Source organism: Diplotaxodon limnothrissa, linkage group LG17, assembly GCF_057381915.1.
Source record: "Diplotaxodon limnothrissa isolate DT_005_m linkage group LG17, D_limnothrissa_male_GT1.1, whole genome shotgun sequence".
Classification (NCBI taxonomy): domain Eukaryota; kingdom Metazoa; phylum Chordata; class Actinopteri; order Cichliformes; family Cichlidae; genus Diplotaxodon; species Diplotaxodon limnothrissa.
Genome location: NC_140612.1, coordinates 6,005,868 through 6,025,855, shown reverse-complemented (window position 1 = coordinate 6,025,855; position 19,988 = coordinate 6,005,868). Strand labels below are relative to the sequence as shown.

General features: G+C 40.1%; 1 protein-coding gene across 2 annotated transcripts; it reads right to left on the bottom strand.

The window, feature by feature from the left end:
• Positions 1–2,578: 2,578 nt before the first annotated feature.
• Positions 2,579–18,677, bottom strand: LOC146614548 (NXPE family member 3-like). 2 transcript variants are annotated; one of them, XM_085375588.1, is made up of 7 exons: positions 18,060–18,677; positions 12,241–12,414; positions 10,599–11,051; positions 6,585–6,877; positions 6,249–6,319; positions 4,460–4,666; positions 2,579–4,372 (listed from the first exon to the last, which is right to left on the bottom strand). In XM_085375588.1, exons 2-7 carry the CDS (start codon positions 12,352–12,354, stop codon positions 3,816–3,818), a joined length of 1,695 nt encoding a protein of 564 aa, XP_085231714.1. In that variant the 5' UTR covers positions 12,355–12,414; positions 18,060–18,677; the 3' UTR covers positions 2,579–3,815. The 2 variants fall into 2 exon arrangements, with proteins under 2 accessions (XP_085231714.1, XP_085231712.1); XM_085375586.1 differs by lacking the exon at positions 18,060–18,677 and adding an exon at positions 12,956–13,019.
• Positions 18,678–19,988: the final 1,311 nt, after the last annotated feature.

Sequence of the window (19,988 nt, the reverse complement as noted above, 5' to 3'; positions counted from 1 at the left end):
AGATGGTCACTCTTAATCTTTTTTTGTTAATTTTATTCATTGTATATTTTAATGTCTATTTTACTCATGTTTTATTATTTGATATATACTGATTTATTTTTTATCTTCTTTTTTCATTTATGTATTTATTTTATTGTTATTTAGATATTTTTCTTTGTCTGCTTAATGTATGGTTTTTAACTGTTATCTCTGTTTTTTATTATTGGAAAGCACTTTGGTCAACTATGTTGTTTTTAAAGTGGTCTATAAATAAAGTTGGATTGGACTTTTACATCTTGTGAAAGTAAGACGAAACCTTAATTCCTCTTTTTAGACTGGATGACAGAGATGATGGACATGTTCAATGCTTTGCTGGGCTCTGGGATTGCTTTCCTGGATTACCAAACATATGCTGAGCGCATTTTCTTCCCGGGGCACCAGGAGTCCCAACTGGGACAAGCTCTGGATGTTTCAGAAAGTTGTAGGCAGACGGTTGAGCAAGGGCTGATTTCTTTGTCCAATTTGCTGAACAGTAAACCTTTTCTCACCAAGGTAAGCCTCCACAGCTACCTTTGATTAAATCTTTATTTATGTATTTGTTTTATTTATGCCGCCTACATTTGCTGAGCAAGTCCCTACGCAGTCCACCGACATCAGAGTGTCTGACTTCATACATATCATACGTGTTGATTGACTGTTGGTTCTATTTTGTTGCTACTACTCTCCAATGTCAGTTTTACTGGTCTTGACATAAACGAGGAGGATTTTTCATACACAGATTAAGTAACTTCATATTCTCACCATTACAAAAATGCAGTAATCAGAAAAATCACTTACATTTTATTGGGAGTCAAATTAAAATAAAAAAGCAAGATTAAAATAAACACCTTGTTGAAGATTGAGGGTAACCGGTAAGATTATTTGGCACAAAACAAGTTATGGAGAGAAGCTGAATCATTAGAAATATAGATGTTGAGGCGCTTCTGATTCTGTGATTGACATTAGGTTTATCATGTCACCATCATGACCATACCATGCTAGCTATATAAAGAGTCTATGATTTATATAAAAATGTAATTCATTGCAGAGTCTCACCTATGACTCACCTTCAGCTGAAAACAGTCCTGGGATTTCTAGCAGCACTGTGTTTTTGAAAGTAGCTAATCAAACCTTGGCCTGCTCCACAAACATGTCCTACTATCCAGACCCTGAGTTTATCAGCTTCACAGCCACAAGGACAAGAAACAGTGTTCACATCACTATACGGGTAATGCATGTTTTAAATCGCACATTCACAAACATGTGACATCAGCTCGTAGAACATCAGTCTTTGCTTGTGTTGTTGTTATAGAAAAAGGCAGATAAACTGGAAATGACAACAGCAGAGTTATCAGTGTGGGGCGTTCAAGACAGTAAGGAATACCGCTGCGCCATGGAAACAAACAAAACCAGTGATGAGACTCACTCTTTCACTTGTGAGGTTAAAAACCCACCCGACGTTGAATTTTAGCTGTTGTTGGTAAATCTTTCTTTCATACTAACACGAGGCACTGTTTATGGACAGACAAACATACCTATCCAGTCTTTAAGACTGACATCAATAGCCATTTCTGGGTCCAAACTCCACTTCAGGTCCCAAAGTCAAACAAACACTGCGGCATCACTGAGAGTTAAAAACTGTCTAAATTCTTTCATTGTTCAGATTAAGAAGATACAAAGCATTAAAACACTTTAAAAACACAACAGCCTTAATTAACATGGAGAGGTTTGGACCCGGAAGCAGGGTTCATACGTCATCAATTAAAGACTGGATCATTGTGATAAGAGCTCCACAACATTATTTACAGCCTGTTTCACATCATGATATTTACTGTATGAATAATATTTTGAAAATCTCTGACCTGCTGCTCTATTGAGACTTTCCTTAATGTTTTCTAGATAAAGTATGGTAGCAGGACCGTAAGCCTCAGTAAGCCTTCATCACACCTTCTATTGCTGCTTTTGCTGTTGATACCCTGTGTTATTGCTGGTACGTGATTTTGATACATCAGCTTTTTATTTTATGACTAGGATTTTTTTTCTTAGTTTCAGTGTCACTGAAAACATTGTATTGCATTGTACCAGAAATACTTTGTAGAGCCGACACTAATGCTAGAGTTATAGTTCGTTTAGCTGTTAGCTATAGATTCCTTTTAGGGAATCAGGCTCCAGAGGAACAATGGCCTTTCAATGGTTTATTTTGCATAGCCAGTTAAGTGTGTCCGATACATGGTTAATTGTCCTTAACTGCTTGTTAAAAGTCCTAAACAAAAGAGCTATACAAATGATAATTAACCTCCTTGGCACAAGCTATCAGTCCTTTCAAACTGGGCTGTCTAACATGTTACATAGATGTTTTTAAAGCTACATTCACGTGTCACAAGTCTCCAAAGTGGTTAGTGAGACAGATTTTATTAGTTTTTATGCCATTTGAAGCCCCATTTGTGTCTACTCTCAGAATGAAACCAAGGACCTTTTGTTTATTAGGCAAGTGTGTAAACCCCTACACCTACACTATAGAGCCACAGACAACTCTCTAGTCTTCTGCTTGGTTTAAATCAGTTACTGTTAATCACAGTTAATGTGACAAAACTATTCAGGAAAAAACATGCATACATAATGTTTATCATGACTCTGGTCTTACGTAGCCCATCAACACAATGTTCATGTGGTCATGTGATTGGCTTGATATAAGGTGCGGTAGGCTGAAGACAGCTTCAACCATCTGTTTGTTGAAAAATAGTAAAGCGACCGCACCACATTTTCTAGTTAACAGCATTGTAACGATAGAAATAGTAATTAGTTAGATTACTTGTTACTGGAAAAAGTAACGTTAGTAACACCGTTATTGAGGCGATCGTGGCTCAAGAGTTGGGAGTTCGCCTTGTAATCAGAAGGTTGCCAGTTCGAGCCCCGGCTTGGACAATCTCGGTCGTTGTGTCCTTGGGCAAGACACTTCACCCATTGCCTACTGGTCAGAGGGCCCGGTGGCGCCAGTGTCCGGCAGCCTCGCCTCTGTCAGTGCGTCCCAGGGTGGCTGTGGCTACAATGCAGCTGCCATCACCAGTGTGTGAATGGGTGGATGACTGGATGTGTAAAGGACTTTGGGGTCCTTAGGGACTAGTAAAGTGCTATATAAATACAGGCTCTTTACCATTTACCACTGCTAACTAGGCGGCTCATTCTCTTTCTGTGAAGATATACAGTAACACATCTCGAGTTCACCTTAAATATGTATAAACCAAATTCTAATGGATTGTTAACACAATCCCAATCCTACACGCCTACGTAGTTTTATCAGAATTAATTCAAAACCATGTTTACAGACAGAATAACACAGATGCATGTAAACATGTCCCAAAACATAACTGCCCCTAAATACAGTATTTACAGATTCAGATGAAACCTGAAAGGCATTTCACGCTGGGAGTGAAATTTTGTGCTAACCTTTGTTTTTGTCCCTTTAACTTCCTGTGTTTATGCTGACCATGTTTAAAGTACAAATCAGCTTTGGTTTCTTAGGTGATGCAGTGGGAAACAACATTATTTAACAAATCAAATAGGGACTATTATTAAAAATGAAAAATGGATTAAATGTACTGTATGCAGAGAGTGGAACCAATGAGGCTGATTAAGATGGTTACAAGCTTTCTCTGGGGCTACTATGAACATTTATAATAGTTACTTTTGCTGTTTACTGTAGTTAATTTAATTCAAATAGATGGTAAATAAATGTGTGTGCATAGACTGCTAACCCCCCCCCCCCCACACACACACACACACACACACGCACACATCTAACCATCCTTTTCAGGGCATATGTACGACAGGAGAACATTAATCATGTTCTTAATAATGGGAGGTTGTGGGTGGAGTTCTTGGGGCAGGTGGTGGGCAATGACCATCTCCCAGGCATTCACCAGATGGACATTCAGTCCTTTGAATATGGCCTTGAGCACTTTGAGTTGCTGCAGCGTGTACCAGTCACTGTTAGTGGATGAGTGAAGGAAACATGTTAAAGATTTGGGGTTTCCGGTCCGAATAACCACCAGTGTGTCTGGAGCCCTGGACAGCAGCCGCACCACTGCCCTGCGGATGGACAACATCCGCCGGATGTAGAACTCCAAGGGAAAAGTGGCAAAGTGTGCCCAGATTCCAAGTACTACAACGGTTTTGCTGCCTCCAACCATGTTGTCTAACTCGTTGGCAATATAATGCATCTCAATGGCTGGGACAGTAGTGCTCCGGAGAGGAGGACCGTGGCAGCGGTACTTCACCATGATGTTGTGTGTAAAGTTCAGGGCCATGAAAGGTCCAGCTTGTTTCTCACTATTCAGGTCAAACTCCTTGAGATCTGAAAGTATTACAGAGGAAATAATGCGTGTGATAAGGTGTCTAAAGAAAATCAGAGGGGTGCCTGAAAGGGTTGTGGGGTAGTTACCTGGTAGTGTTGCTGTAAGGTGTTCAAACCACTGCCTAATGGTGGAGTCTCCATACATATGAACCACCTTGCCTTTCAGGCACTGAGTGATGGCCGAGGAAGTGTTGAACTGACGAATTTTTGTGCCACCTAGTCCTCGCCAAACATCTTGGTAGTAATAGCCCGAGGGTCCAGACTCCTCACTGCTGCTCTTCTCCTCTGACTGTCCTGAGAACAAGTCAACAGACACGCTATATGACTATTTTTGAGTTATTAACAAGAAAAGACCCAAACAAAATCTTTCCTTTACCTGTATGAGTGAATGAAATCTAATATTACTTATAATTTTAATTTTATAAGACAGCTAGTTTGCTGTAGTTTTCTAACCTCACTCAAGTTGAAGTACAGTTAGTTTGTTTATGACTTTTTTAGTCCCAAAAAATATAAGTGCAGTACACTGGTGATTACCTAATTTAAATGTTTACCATCCACTGTTGAAGATCATCTTATCATGCATTTATGCACCACTATGACTACTGCTGCTGTTATTAGATCACTTCCTGGAAGTCCCATCCCTTTCATGTGCAATCTTAGAAACGTGGCGTCAAACCATTCTGGATGGCTTTATTTTGACCTCCAGTGACACTGTAAGGAAACTTGGAGTCATGTCCCTCAATGCACATATTAAACAAATATGTATGACTGTTTTCTTGCATTAGTGCAGTATCTCAAAAATGAGAAATCCTGTCTCAGACTGATATGGAAGAATTAGTTAATGCATTTATTAATTCTAGACTGGACTACTGAGATTCATTAATATCAGGATTGCCTAAAAATTAGAGATGGCACGATACCACTTTTTTATGTCCGATACCGATACCGATATCATAAATTTGGATATCTGCCGATACCGATATGAATCCGATATAGTGTTTTTTAATCAACAAAACGTTTTTTTAATATCTTGCTGCATTTTGTATAAGTTTATACTCAAGTTTAAATAAATAACAACACTAAAGCTATTCTGTTATACCTGTATGTAAAAAATACACTGCGCCCAAAATATTTCATAGTTCAGCAAAACCAATCAATCTAATAAACTTAAACCTACTCCATCCTCCCTATTCTGGTATTTTAAAGAGTACTTAGCAGAAATATTAAGCAACCTAACTAATAGGGTTGCAAACTCCCAGCAAAAAAAATAGGGAGCCACCCACCACCTCATGATGCTTAATCGATATAATCAAATTTAATTTGATGCAGGGGGGAAAATGCACAGAAATAAATTATTTTTCAAGAATAATTAAATAGATTCAACATCTTTCTTCAACAGAATTGCACACTGCACAGATGGTATCTTCCCAAAGGAAAAAGTAGTATAGCTTACTAGGGTATATTAGACTTAACAGTTACTATATAACTGTTACTGTTACTATTTTTTAACTACACAGACATATCTGACCCAAAATAAGTGCAAGGGAACAGAATGGGACATCCAGGGAGCAATCTATAACTAATTACATTTTTGAAAATGGGCTTAAGATGCACAAAAAGACAACACTCAAGAAGACGGATCAGCCTAATATAAATCAGTTGAGGTCAGTTCCCAGAACTTTCTGATCATACCTCACATTCTTATAATAAACCTCTTTATTCTGGGAATAAGAACTGTTGAAGTTCATTTCATCCACATGTTATGAACTATCCATACAGAGGAAAAGTTACACTGTTAGTAGTTAATTCAAAATCCATAAACTATTAAATGTTCTACAAATGTTTATTTAATATAGGTGTTAACATCTGGCTTTACCTTTCATTCTTGGAAAAATGGTGACACCTGCAGGTCCTGAAGCTCGAATGGAGACTTTCAAGTTGACGCCACTGAGGCAAAGCACACACAATAAAAGTTCTTAAGAAAAGTTTAAAAGTTTTTTAAACTAGAAATTTATTAGAGACGGCAGGCAGCAAAAACAGATTAAATCATATTAAACATTAAATAGTTGACAGGGAAACTGGCTAACACACAACAATGAAGCATTTTCCAGGTGGAGAAAAAGATAGTTCCCTCTTTTTGCTGTGGAGAGTAAAACAAAGAAAAAGATTGACTTTTATACTTTTACACTAAGGACATAAACAAAATCTTCACCTCTTAAAAAGCTTCTCCATGGTTGTGATGCTTTGTTGATATCCTCCATTGAAGTAATTCATTCTGGCATCACAACTCAGGTTATCTGGCTTGTAGCAGAACCAGGGCTCGCCTGTATGGAGGTCAGTGTAGTTGCACAGAGACTTCTGGGTTGGACGCAAACATATGTTACAGGTGGTAGTTTCAGTGACTGAGCCTGACTGGAAGACGCTCTTAAAGAAAATCCTGTCAGGGTGTTCTCTGTTCAGCCTGCGCAGCTCCATGACTGCCTCACTGGGGTGAACCAGTGTCACCTGTAGAAAACAGACTCAGAGTTTTGCAACCAGTTTTCAGATAAATACCTATAATTACTACAACCTTTGAATACAGCATCTTGATTCATGCTCAATCATCCCAGTAAGGAAATCCCAGAAAGTTGATTCTGTTCATCTGGATGTTTTCAGTGGGAGAAATGTTTCGTCACTCACCCAAGTGACTTTTTCAGTCTCAGCTGACTGCAGGTTTCCCCAACCTTATAAAAAGAGCATCTCCATGAAACTGAAGAAGTCACTTGGGTGAGTGACGAAACATTTCTCCCACTGAAAAAACTACATACAGATAAATGGAATCAACTTTTGGGGAATTTGCATTTCTGGTTGGTGGTAAGTAATTCATTCAGATTATATGTTGGCAAAAAGAAACAGTGCCAATGGAAAGAAAACGTTACCTTTTGTCATGGTCAGCATTCCATTCCCCTGGTTCAAGTAGCATTAAAGACTAACTGTTTAGTAAGGGCTATTTACAGTGGGTGGAGATACACAGATGCCTACGTAATCTTAGGCATCTGTGTATGCCGAAGCTGCTGCAATGAGCTGCGGCCGCAAGGCGGTTGGTGCCTGCCGTGGTGGTAATCCCCGAACCAAATGGTGGACACCAGAGGTGAAGGGAACCACCAGGCTGAAGAAGGAGTCCTATCGGGCTTGGTTAGCCTGTGGGACTCCGGAGGCAGCCGACAGGTATCGACAGGCCAAGCGGAATGCGGCTCGGGCAGTGGCTGAAGCAAAAACTCGGGTGTGGGAGGAGTTCGGAGAGGCCATGGAAAAAGACTTTCGGACTGCCTCGAAGAGATTCTGGCAAACCGTCAGACGTCTCAGGAGGGGAAAGCGGTGCTCTACCTGCACTGTGTATAGTGCTGGCGGAGCGCTGCTGACGTCGACTGAGAAAATTGTCAGGCGGTGGAAGGAATACTTCGAGGACCTCCTTAATCCCACTGACACGTCTTCCGAGGAGGAAGCAGAGTCTGGGGATGAGGGGAATGACCCGCCAATTTCCGGGGGCGAGGTCACTGAGGCAGTTAAACAACTCCTTGGTGGCAGAGCCCCTGGTGTTGATGAGGTCTGCCCCGAGTTCCTGAAGGCTCTGGACGTTGTAGGGCTGTCCTGGTTGACACGCCTCTGCAATGTTGCGTGGAGATCAGGGGCAGTACCTGTGGACTGGCAGACCGGGGTGGTGGTCCCCATCTTCAAGAAAGGGGACCGGAGGGTGTGTTCCAACTACAGGGGGATCACACTCCTCAGCCTCCGTGGGAAAGTCTATGCCAGGGTGCTGGAAAGGAGAGTTCGTCCGTTAGTCGAACCTCGGATACAGGAGGAACAATGCGGTTTTCGTCCTGGTCGCGGAACACTGGACCAGCTCTTTATCCTCTCCAGGATACTTGAGGGTGCATGGGAGTTTGCCCAACCAGTCTACATGTGTTTTGTGGACTTGGAGAAGGCATTCGACCGTGTCCCTCGGGGTGTCCTGTGGGAGGTGTTGCGGGAATATGGGGTGTCTGGCCCATTGCTACGGGCCATTCGATCCCTATACAACCGTTGCAAGAGCTTGGTTCGCATTGCCGGCAATAAGTCGGACTCGTTCCCGGTGGGTGATGGGCTCCGCCAGGGCTGCCCTTTGTCTCCGGTTCTGTTCATAATTTTTATGGACAGGATTTCTAGGCGCAGCCAAGTGGCGGAGGGCTTTCGCTTTGGTGGCCTCAGAATCTCATCTCTGATTTTTGCAGATGATGTGGTTCTGTTGGCTTCATCGGGTGAGGGCCTCCAGCTCGCACTGGAGCGGTTCGCAGCCGAGTGTGAAGCAGCGGGAATGAGGATCAGCACCTCCAAATCTGAGGCCATGGTTCTCAGCCGGAAAAGGGTGGAGTGCCCACTCCGGGTCGGGGATGAGTTCCTGCCCCAAGTGGAGGAGTTCTCGGGGTCTTGTTCGCGAGTGATGGGAGAAGGGAGCCGGAGATCGACAGACGGATTGGGGCTGCAGCTGCAGTAATGCGGACGCTGCACCGGTCCGTCGTGGTGAAGAGGGAGCTGAGTGTAAAAGCGAAGCTCTCAATTTACCGGTCGATCTACGTCCCTACCCTCACCTATGGCCACGAGCTGTGGGTAGTGACCGAAAGAACGAGATCGCGGATACAAGCGGCAGAAATGAGCTTCCTCCGAAGGGTGGCTGGCCTCTCCCTTAGAGATAGGGTGAGAAGTTCGGCCATCCGGGAGGGGCTCAGAGTAGAGCAGCTGCTGCTCCACATCGAAAGGAGCCAGCTGAGGTGGTTCGGGCATCTGACAAGGATGCCCCCTGGGCGCCTCCTGGGTGAGGTGTTCCAGGCATGTCCCACCGGGAGGAGGCCCCGGGGCAGACCCAGGACACGCTGGAGAGATTATATCTCTCGGCTGGCCTGGGAACGCCTTGGTATTCCCCCGGATAAGCTGGAGGAGGTGGCTGGGGAGAGGGAGGTCTGGGCCTCTTTGCTTAGGCTGCTGCCCCCGCGACCCGGCCCCGGACAAAGCGGATGAAGATGGATGGATGGATGGAGATACACAGCCCATATGGAAAAGATATATATAAATCTTATAAAGTTTGTATCTGTCTTGTGTGAAACTTGTATGAAAAGCATATAAGAGTGAAAACAGATATAAGATCCCTTGAAAAATTATATAATGAAACTTGTATGTTTTGGATACTTACTAAAACAATGTATGAAAGTAATGAGAAAGTGGCCACTTTCATGAGTAAATCATGTAAGCCTTATATGATTTACTCATGAAAGTGGCCACTTTCATGAGTAATCACATATAAGTTTTTACTATTTCTTTTCCATATGGGAGCAAACGGCCTTGGGTTGGAATTTAACCCATCTGCTGTTAGAAGTGTCTAACAGCTATGGTTCAGTGGAAAAGATGAGTTGGCTCTATTTCATAAGCAAGCTATGATCATTAAATATTTGCAGCAAAGGTCTGTTGGGGAAGCAGCAAAATAATTTGTTTTGTAACAGATAGAATTCTTGTTTCTGTTAAAGCATATTTTGTCATCCAGCTCAAACCCAAGCTGGTGGAGACTCTGGAGGAAATAATTTGTTTTTAAAGCTTCAGCTATTGGCATTGAGGTCATGACCATACCTTGCTAGTTAGCAAGGAGCACCATACTTTGCATTCATTACATGGGCTTACTACAAACATGCTAACTTTAGTGCTAATAGTTTTCTCCTACTGCAGAAACTGAACACGATCTTGAAGTATAACCTGGAACCACATTCCCCCTCCATTACAGTTTCCATTAACACAAAAATAAGCAATATAAACATCACAATCTATGAGAACTTTGGAAGTCAGTCTCAGTTCCTTTTGGGGAACACATTTTTGCGGCACCTCCTCATTAGTTTCTTTTTTCACCCCCAGATTGCTGCTCAGTATTGCATAAGAATGAAGTGACTGTTTGGTCTTAGCATTTGTCCTAATGTCAGTAGCTAAAAGTAGGGGTAACAGACTTTATGTGCAAATTTGAGAAGTAGGTTTCTTTATGCCAACGGCAACAGGAAGCTAACATTTTACATCAGCTTGAAACATTACTTTACTATTAAGTCTTTGTCTAGAGAAATGGGAAGATGTATTTTTCTAAACATTCCAGTGACTGAAAAAAAAGAAAGATGGGATGTTGACATTTCCAATGCCTTCAACCACATGTAAAATGATACATTTTCTTAATCACCTGGACTTGTGCACTTCCTTTCCAGAGTAAAAAGAATACAGCTGTGTAGGAGCCATTGAGATGATCCACCACTTCTCCTGCAACACCCGCACCGATAGTTGGGCTGTGCAGCCGGGCAAGTAAAACGTCTCCTCCAAACTTTTTTGGACGGCCCTGAAAGTCCTTCATGTTAATCATAACCTCCAGCTTATCTCCTATTCGCCACTGGCCCCCTCCCCTCTTTGGAAGAATGGTGAAGGTGCTGTGGTCTGGATCACTGGTCTTTTCCAGGGAAAGAGGAAATGATAAAGGTGGCGTTTCAGGCCAAGTAATAGACTCTAGCAGGAGGTCTTCTTCTTGAGCCTCCTTAGGGGACAGCGGTTTTAACTTGCAGAAGTCATAATGCATGTCAGTAGACAGGGTAACAGCGGCAGGCCTTGAGAATATGCTGATGGTCTTCATTTTATTCTGAAACTACAATATTAATCATTGAATTAAAACATGCAATACAATTCAGTACACCTAAGAATCAACATGTTCCATTATCCAGTTTAAGACAATGAAATCTGAATAGGGCTCTGAGAGTTGGAAACAAAAACATTTCATACAAAGCAAAAGTTGCAGATTTTGAAGCTGCTTAGTTGCCATGGTAAATTTTAAAAAGAGGTAAATACTAAACATAGTTGAAAACTGTTAAAAATTCTTCTCATGTGATAAGACAACAAAGCTTTTCTTTGTACATAAATGAATAAATCAAAATCCTTAAAATATATGCATTACCAATTTAACTAAGCCAAGAAATATACAGATACAGATTACACTCAGCTCTCTATGATAAGGCAAACTAAATGCAGTTGTATCAAATGCAAAATGTGGTTACTGGCAGAAATGCTGCCTTTCAGAAAATCACCAGGATTTGAATCTTATAATGCCAATGTTTATAATGTGAGATACAAAATTGATTTAAATTTGGAGGGACTAATCAGCACTCTCCAATGAGTTGATTTTACCATAAACCTCACATACAAGGCTACATTAATTACTAGCTTACAACAGGGTTGCCAGGTCAGGGTGACACATTCTTCCTAACAAGAACTAAAGGACTAAAAAAAAAAAATTAAATAGAAGTAAATAAAAAAGTAAGTTTAAAAAGTAAAAAAAGTTATCTCGTGTTGCAGATTAAATATTAGTATATTTAGTATTTTTGCACCACCAACAAGATGATTGTCGAAGGGCTACATCCAAAAACATGACTATTGTGGGGAGTGGTTTGTGGCTCCGCTGCAGGGGAGGGGTAGAGCAGTGGGTTTTCAGGGTGTGGTGAAAGATGGAGGCTGATTCACACACCTGACCTCATCATCTAATCATGTCTCCCCTTTTAAGGATGTTTCTGGGAGAGTGGTGTGTGCTACTTTAAAACGGGAAAATAAAGGATCTTTAAAAACTACAATGCTGTGGTCATCGGATCGCTCATTGTCACATTTACCTATTTAATCTAAAACCTATATAGCAGATGAAAGTCATGTGAAAGCACTGTATGACCTGAGAATTGCATCTGGCTCTTCATATGGACATCTGACACATCATACCTACATTATTCATTTAATCTTTTTTTCAACACAAAAAAACTGTAGTCACTAATTAGAAAAACACAAGTTCTTACCTCCAGGGTGTTCGTGATAAATAACACCAGGAAAAAAAGAGTGAAGAAAAGGAAAATCCAGGCACATTTTGGGAGTCTAGTAAAGGCCTGTCGTTTACAAACTTGGAACTTCATGATTGGTAAACAGTCCACATCTCCGGCTGCAGTGTTGCACTATGACCAGTTCACCAGATACTAGATTTTATGAATGAAATTAAAACAAAAACAATAACAAAGTATATGTTAAAAAACAAAACAAAATGCAGTTGCAAATCCTCTCTCAATTACAAACTGTTTAATTACTGAAACCAATATATTCTGTTAAACTGACACTATTATTATTTTTTATTGACTCATCAGAATATGCAGCTGTGGAGGACGAAAATCTTGATGTAAGTAGCAGTTAATGTGTAAAGAGTTGTAAAGACAGAAACATTTTTTGATTTATCAAACAAGTGGAAAAGAAAAGTCTGGTAGAGATCGTAGAAATAAATTCTCCCTAATACATGTCCTCGGTTCAGATGTGTGTCAAAGATGTACACGTCTACAGTTTAAGGAACAAATGAGTAAGACACAAGCAGAAGTGAAAACGGCAATATTTTTCTGTAGAAAAATGTCACACAGCGTAAAATCGCACAAAATCCTCTACAAAGCACACAAGTACATTAATAATGTATTGTAATGCTAAACGAATCTCATTTTTACATTTACTTCTCAAGTCTATAGCACATCTTACCTCGACGGAGAAGATTCTTTTAGTGAGAACCAGCGCTGAAGCTCATTGCATTGATTTGCTGTTTTCCCAGTTGTGACACAATGAATCAAAGACATACCAAAAGTTAATTATTATCCAAGAGCGACTGTACTCTGTCCACTGCAAATTAATGCAAAGGGGAAAATGCAAATCTTCCCCTGAGTCCCTGGTAGTCTTTTTCTTGGCCCACCCTGTTAAATTTACTGAAGTATGATGTTTATACTAACCTTACACTTTGTAAATTTATAACATAAACAAAAAAAATCTGAGTGAAGTCATACTCTTTCACAGCACTGCAGTTGTGCTCAATCCTGCTCTGATTCTTTCTCCTCACTCAAATGTTTCTGGTAAAAATCTCTGTGTTGGTGCGCGCACATCTTGTCATGGTTTTAATTGAATATGTAGGAAAAGAGTTCATTAATCCTGTTCTTAATAGTGGGTGGTGGTGGGCGGATGCTGTGGGCCAAGCTCATCTGCCAGGCGTCCACCAGATGGACATTTAGTCACAGTTAGTAATTGCCTCATCAAAGCTTTGTGGTTTACAGTCCGAATGACTACCAGTGTGTTTGGAGCTGTGGATAGCAGCTGCACCATCGCCCTGTGGATCCTCTGCAGCAGGATGTACTCAGGATGTGCTACATCATAGTGAGAGACAGTTGAGATAGCTTTCTTAGGTTGCCGAAAAAAGAATTACATCTAACTGTCACTAACTGTAACTCATGCATGTTATGTTATCTGCCTACGCATGAAGGGCCGTGAACCCTGACATATAAAACTGTGTATCTAAGTGCTTCCTCCTTTAGATCGACACGGAAGGTAGTATTGTGTACATCTCCACATGCATGTGCTTAATAAATGATTGTTGATTGACTGGACCTGCTCTGAGTATTGGTTGTTTGTTCTCAGCCCAACATCAAAGAATTCGGGACAAGAGGGAAAAGGTTAAGCTGCAGTGTGTGAATAAAAATCTAATTGGTGTTAGAAAGATTCAAGGTAGTTCTGCTTTAAGGTGTTCAAACCACTGCCTGATGGTAGAGTGCTGAGCTGAGGACCTGTGCCACCTAGTGGTCTCTGCAGAGACTGGTTACTGGAGAACCAACAAGCCAGGTGTTTTAACACAGGTGCACGTCATTGCACGATCTTCTCATGCAAAGTGGCATGTATTACAAATGAGCAAGCACAGCTGACTGGTGTTTCATCGGAAACGGTGGCTAAAGTGCTGTCATACAGATTCTTAGAAAAGATCCCAGTAACCACATTGGAAATTGCAACATCCCCAAAAAAGAAAAAGTGCAAGAGCAGCTCATCGTCATGCTGCTGAAACTGTCAGCGCAGGATGTGATCAGACTCAAGAATATTCTGTCAGTGATTACAGAGAGAAGGATATGGAGTCAGTCCATAAACCACGAGAGCGAATGTACATTTGTCAGTTGTGTGCTGCAAAAAGAGCCAGACACTTATAAAAAAATAATAGTTTGGTTATCCTTCATCATATTATTGAATGACAGGCAAGTACAAGTGTGCCTACAAAGGGCAGAGGTCTGACCCTTACTGTATCCAATCAGTCCTCATCTCTGGTTGATTTTTGTGGTTGAGTAAAAGGAGGGGGAAAAAAAAACAAAGCGAAAATTATTTAAGTGACATAAACAAACCGACAAGTCTTTGAGTAGGTATAACAGAAATTCGGTCCACTAAGAAATTCTCTGAAATAGATCAGCTATTAACTGAGGCCCCAACAAGAGTTTGGACCTTTTCTAACATAATGTCAATATTTGAATAGATTTTGACTCCACTGTCTGGCACCACAGTTACCCTTAAAAAGAGCACATAAGTGTTTTCAGTCTCAGGGCACATGTCTCTCTGCTGATGGTAAAACTTTTCTGCCCTAATTTAACCAGCTGCATTTTTACGATAGCTGCCTGTTTAGACCTAGTTCATGTGAATGTTGTTCAGCCAGTCCACTGAGCCATTTGTTGGGCCATGAGTCAATGCTGACATCACAGTTTAAATTAATTGCATAGTTCATTTTAAAATTGTAGTTTTTTTTTTCTTTTTTTGTTGCTGTTTTTAAAAATTGCAGCTGTTAAATTTGAATGTTTGGATTTTAAAAAAAATCGATAGATCGATGGAATTTAAGGTAGTTCAAACAGCAGATAGTTTCACAGTGTTTGCACTGACAGCAGATTTGAACATTGTGTAAAATATAAATAAAAGCAGAATGCAATGATCTGAGGATCTCACAAATCCATATACACAATAAAACAAATCATGAGGAATATTAAATTTTTCAACTGAAACATTTACTATGTAATGAAAAATGTTAGACTATTTTGAATTTGATGGCAGCAACACATCACAATAATGTTGAAATGAAGGAAACAAAAAGACTGGAAAAATAAATGGTACTGAAAACCAGCGGGGGTTTTGCTGTTAATTAGGTAAAATGCCATCAGGTCAGTTCGTAGGATGATTTGCTCCTCCAAATATCGAAACAGAGCTAAATGCCCCCCAAAAGATGAACTATTACATTCCAATCTAATTCAAACTAAATCTATAGTAAGTTTGCATTGCTTTCATCTTTAACCCATTTATCGTTGGGTTGTACAGAATACAGGGGATGGACAAAAGATTTTAAACACTCTTTGTTGCTATAGCTATTTGCTGGTTAGTGTGTTTTCTTAAACTCTCTCTCTCTCTCACACACACACACACAGAAATCATGTGTACTACCCCAAAAAACTCTCTTGAATCATTGCTGTTAGACACGATGACAAGGTTAGATATAAAACTTGAAATGATTTAAGGCTAAACACACCAAAGCTGACATGCTGCTTTATTACAGAGCAGCAGATTGGACCTTGCTCAGCTGAGTCTGGGCCACACTCTGCTTGTGAATGTGGAACAGCATAAAGGATCTCTGCAGTAGTTAAGTTATTATCCGACAGATCTGGGCTGTTTCCCTTGAGCCAAATGGACTTCCTCAAGTGAAGTGTTTTCTACCTCAAAGGCTCATCAGTTTACACTGGAATCCATTTTTTGTTTATTAAATTTAATTGCCATTATGATTACACAAGTTTGTACTGATTTTAGCTTTAACATCCAGTCTGGATCAGATTTTGCACTTGTGCAATTATTTTGCAACTCTCATAAGTCCATGTTTTATTCACAACAGAACACAGAAAACATGTCAAATGTTAGTTTTGAATTTGATGAGAGCAAAAAAGAGGACAGGTTTGGCCAGTGTTTACCACTGTGCAGCATCCCCTCTTCTTTCAATGAGAGGTTTGCACTGCAGATTCTTCTACTGTGATGACATGCTGCAGTATGCAGTTTAGCATTGTGTTGCTGAAATATGAAAGGCCTTCCTTGAAGAGGAGGTTGCTAAAACTTGTGTATAAGCTTTCAGTAGTGATGGTGCCTTTTCAGATGTGCAAGCTGCCACTTCCATAGGCACTAATGCACTCCCATACTACCAGAGATGCAGGCTTTTGAACTGAGTACTGATAATGAGCTAGATGGTTGGTCTCCTTTTTAGTCCAGAGCAGGGGGCAGATCTAGAGAAAATTTTTAGGGCATCATGAAAATCAGATGGAGTAGCAAAATACAAGCAATTTCTATACACATTCTTTAATATGTACTATATATGGTTAAAATATATAAAGTGCAGTAAGTATATTCATGTTTCATATAGACTGACTTTCTTATTAAAATTAGCCCAAATAATAAAACATTTGAGTTATATGTAAAAAAAAAAGATATAAATGAAATGAATTTATGAACCGTAAATGTCAGTTTATTTAACAAATAAGCATACAGCCAAAAAAGTATAAAGTCCAGAAAGCCAAATGAGGTGGATCGATTAAAAATGAATTTAAAATTAAGACATTAGGGGAAAAAAAACAGCATTTAGCCTACACTGACATTTGACATACTCTCTCAACTTTTCTGAAATTTTGATGTTGATGTATTGATGTGATATCATTTTTAGGAATGTGTGCTTCCTAACAGGCTCTGCTCCCCATGCATATCAATGATCCTTTGGCCAATGTTACAGCTCAGTGCTTTTCCTTTTTTGAACTAGTTTTACCATCACATGTTGGCCGATATCAAAGTCTGTCAGTTCTCAGTCCTGATGAAACATGATCTTTTTATTAACTTTATTGCTGTTGTTCACACATGAAACCATGGCCCACCAATTCAATTCAATTTTTTTATACAGCACCAAATCACAACAACAGTCGCCTCAAGGTGCTTTATATTGTAAGGTAGATCCTACCAGAGGTGGGACCAAGTCATTGTTTTGCAAGTCTCAAGTAAGTCTCAAGTCTTTATCCTCAAGTCTCAAGTCAAGTCTCAAGTAATGTCAGGCAAGTCAGAGTCGAGTCTCAAGTCACTGGTGTAAAAGTCCGAGTCAAGTCACAAGTCTGAAACTTTGAATTTCAAGTCCTTTCGAGTCTTTAAAAAAAAAAACAACGAAAAAATAATGTTGCAGTTATGCTAAATGTAAATATTAGACCATGTAATTTTAAATCTGTGTTTTTCTCAACACATGACAAAAGTGAACGTAGAAAATATACACAAATTGTGAAATTGCACCTCTTTAAAATGCAGCTCAATTAAACTTAGCTCCAAGAATAATTTTCACCGACAGTTCTGAGATAAGCTGCATGTTATTCTTGGATGCGGTTGTAGGACCAGCTTTAAAATCGCATGACAAAAATATCATACACATTAAAAAAAAACTGTATCACCAACGTAGCCTGGACAACATTTGCTAGTTAGATGAAGTCAGCTATCTCATTGTAGCATATTTATATGCATATTTATAATCATACGGTTCTTGGAGTGAGTGCATACACTCATGAAGTTTAGTAACTTCAGGTCACTGCAACAAGCCCAGGTACAGTTTACCGACGGATGGGTACAGGACCTTGAAATGCACCGTGTAGAACGAAAGACCATCGTACGTATCATAAGTTTACCAGTCTCACAAATTGTCGTCATAAATACACATTCATTAACCGTTTATTAATAGGACCTTTGAGCTCAACGGTAATTAATTAGCAGTGGAAATAATTTCTGGTACCTGAAGGAAACGGTTTCCAAGGCCTAATCCGTGGATCGACTTCCTTCGAGGCGTGGACATCTATCAGCAGAGAATGTACCTTCACCTATCAGCAGAGAATGTCCCTTAGTCTGTAACACAGTCAAATATATTCTCAAGTAATATTCAAGCATGCCATTCAGCGTGTTAGTACGAGCTCGGGAGCAGCTTGGGAGAACAAGAAAACAGAGACTGCTTTAGATTGTCTTCCCAAATTGACTCAACTTTATTCACAAGTACAACAGTTTATATAGAGGGTAAAATTCATGAGACAGCAGATTTATCAGTTTAAACCAGTACAGACCAAGATAAGGCAGCGTCTTCCTGCCCTTGGGTGAAGAAGCATCCTTTGTGTAGTGTATCAGTTCAGCTACAATTGTGATTATCTCAGCGACATATTTTCAAGGCACAAAACGAAGAGTTCTTACATTAGTGAAATCTGAAACAAACCATTTGGCCTTCAACAGGCGTCTAAAAGATTAAGAAACTAATGTAGCTGAGGGAGTGATCTCTGTGGTATTTCAACCTTGTACCAGCCTGTGATTCTCACACATCAATTCTTGGGTCAAAGAGAAAAATAACTAAAACAAAGGGGCCTTATTGAATGACAGAGTTTTCCTGCATAATGTCACTATAAAACAATATCCAGTAAATGCTACCATGGTACTAAAATACCTAACAGTACCCATCACAGAAATGTAGCAGTGACAATAATATGGTATGCTGTAATCGTACTGGGCAATTAGTGATACAAAAAACCTGTTTTATCCTGTGAATAAAAGTATATGTTTTTGTCAATGTACCATAATAACAGAAGCGAAACGCAATATTGTGTCAGGACAATTCACTATTTATGCACAATAAATAAAGGAGCATAGCGCGACAGCGCCAGACTTGCTTGTAACCTATATCACTAATTATGTTATGAAAATGACGCATTAACTACTAAAAAACACTGACCTTCGTGTAAATGCTTGGAGCAGACTAACCTGTGAGCTGGAGGGTTCTGGGACGTTATATTTGGTCTTAGAATGGCTGCAATCCAGTCGCGTCTTTGTTACTTCGGAAACATGGCTGAACAATTTACAACCGATCTCTTTACCCGTCGGCTTCCCGTGGCTGTCATGCGACCGGCTATTGCAGTTAATGATACAACAGCTTCTTGCCATTTTTGTGTTTCTTTTTATCGCTGTGTAACTGATTTTAATTGAAAGCCTGCGTGCGCTAGTACCGCTTGCCACGAGTTCCCAGAATCCTTTGCGGTTCTACCCGTGAATGACGTCACATTTTCAATCTCTATATAATATGCATGTTAAATTTTATATTTGGGGTAAAATATCAAGTCTTTTCAAGTAAACCGGTTCAAGTCCAATTCAAGTCCCAAGTCATTGGTGTAAAAGTCCAAGTCAAGTCACAAGTCTTAGAACATTTTTTCAAGTCAAGTCTAAAGTCATAAAATTAATGACTCGAGTCTGACTCGAGTCCAAGTCATGTGACTCGAGTCCACACCTCTGGATCCTACAATAATAAATAAAGAGGAAAACCCAAAAGTCATATGACCCCCTATGGGCAAGCACTTTGTAGATAGTGGGAAGGAAAAACTCCCTTTTAAGAGGAAGAATCCTCCGGCATAACCAGACTCAGGGAGGGGCAGGGCCATCTGCTGCAACTGGTATTAGAACATCTTAGGGCTGAGGTATATAACAAAGCCTCATCCTCTGGGTTCAGATCTGAAATTAATGTGTGTTGATTAACCTAAAGTCATGCATTACTCATCTTTTTATTTAGTTTTCATTTCTGCATGCTGAGCTGCTGTGTGGTCATTCCTACAAAACATTATCCTCACTGTCCTCCTCCGATTGATCGACCAGTCACAGCTCAAATTGTCTCTCTATAAAAACCCAAGCACCC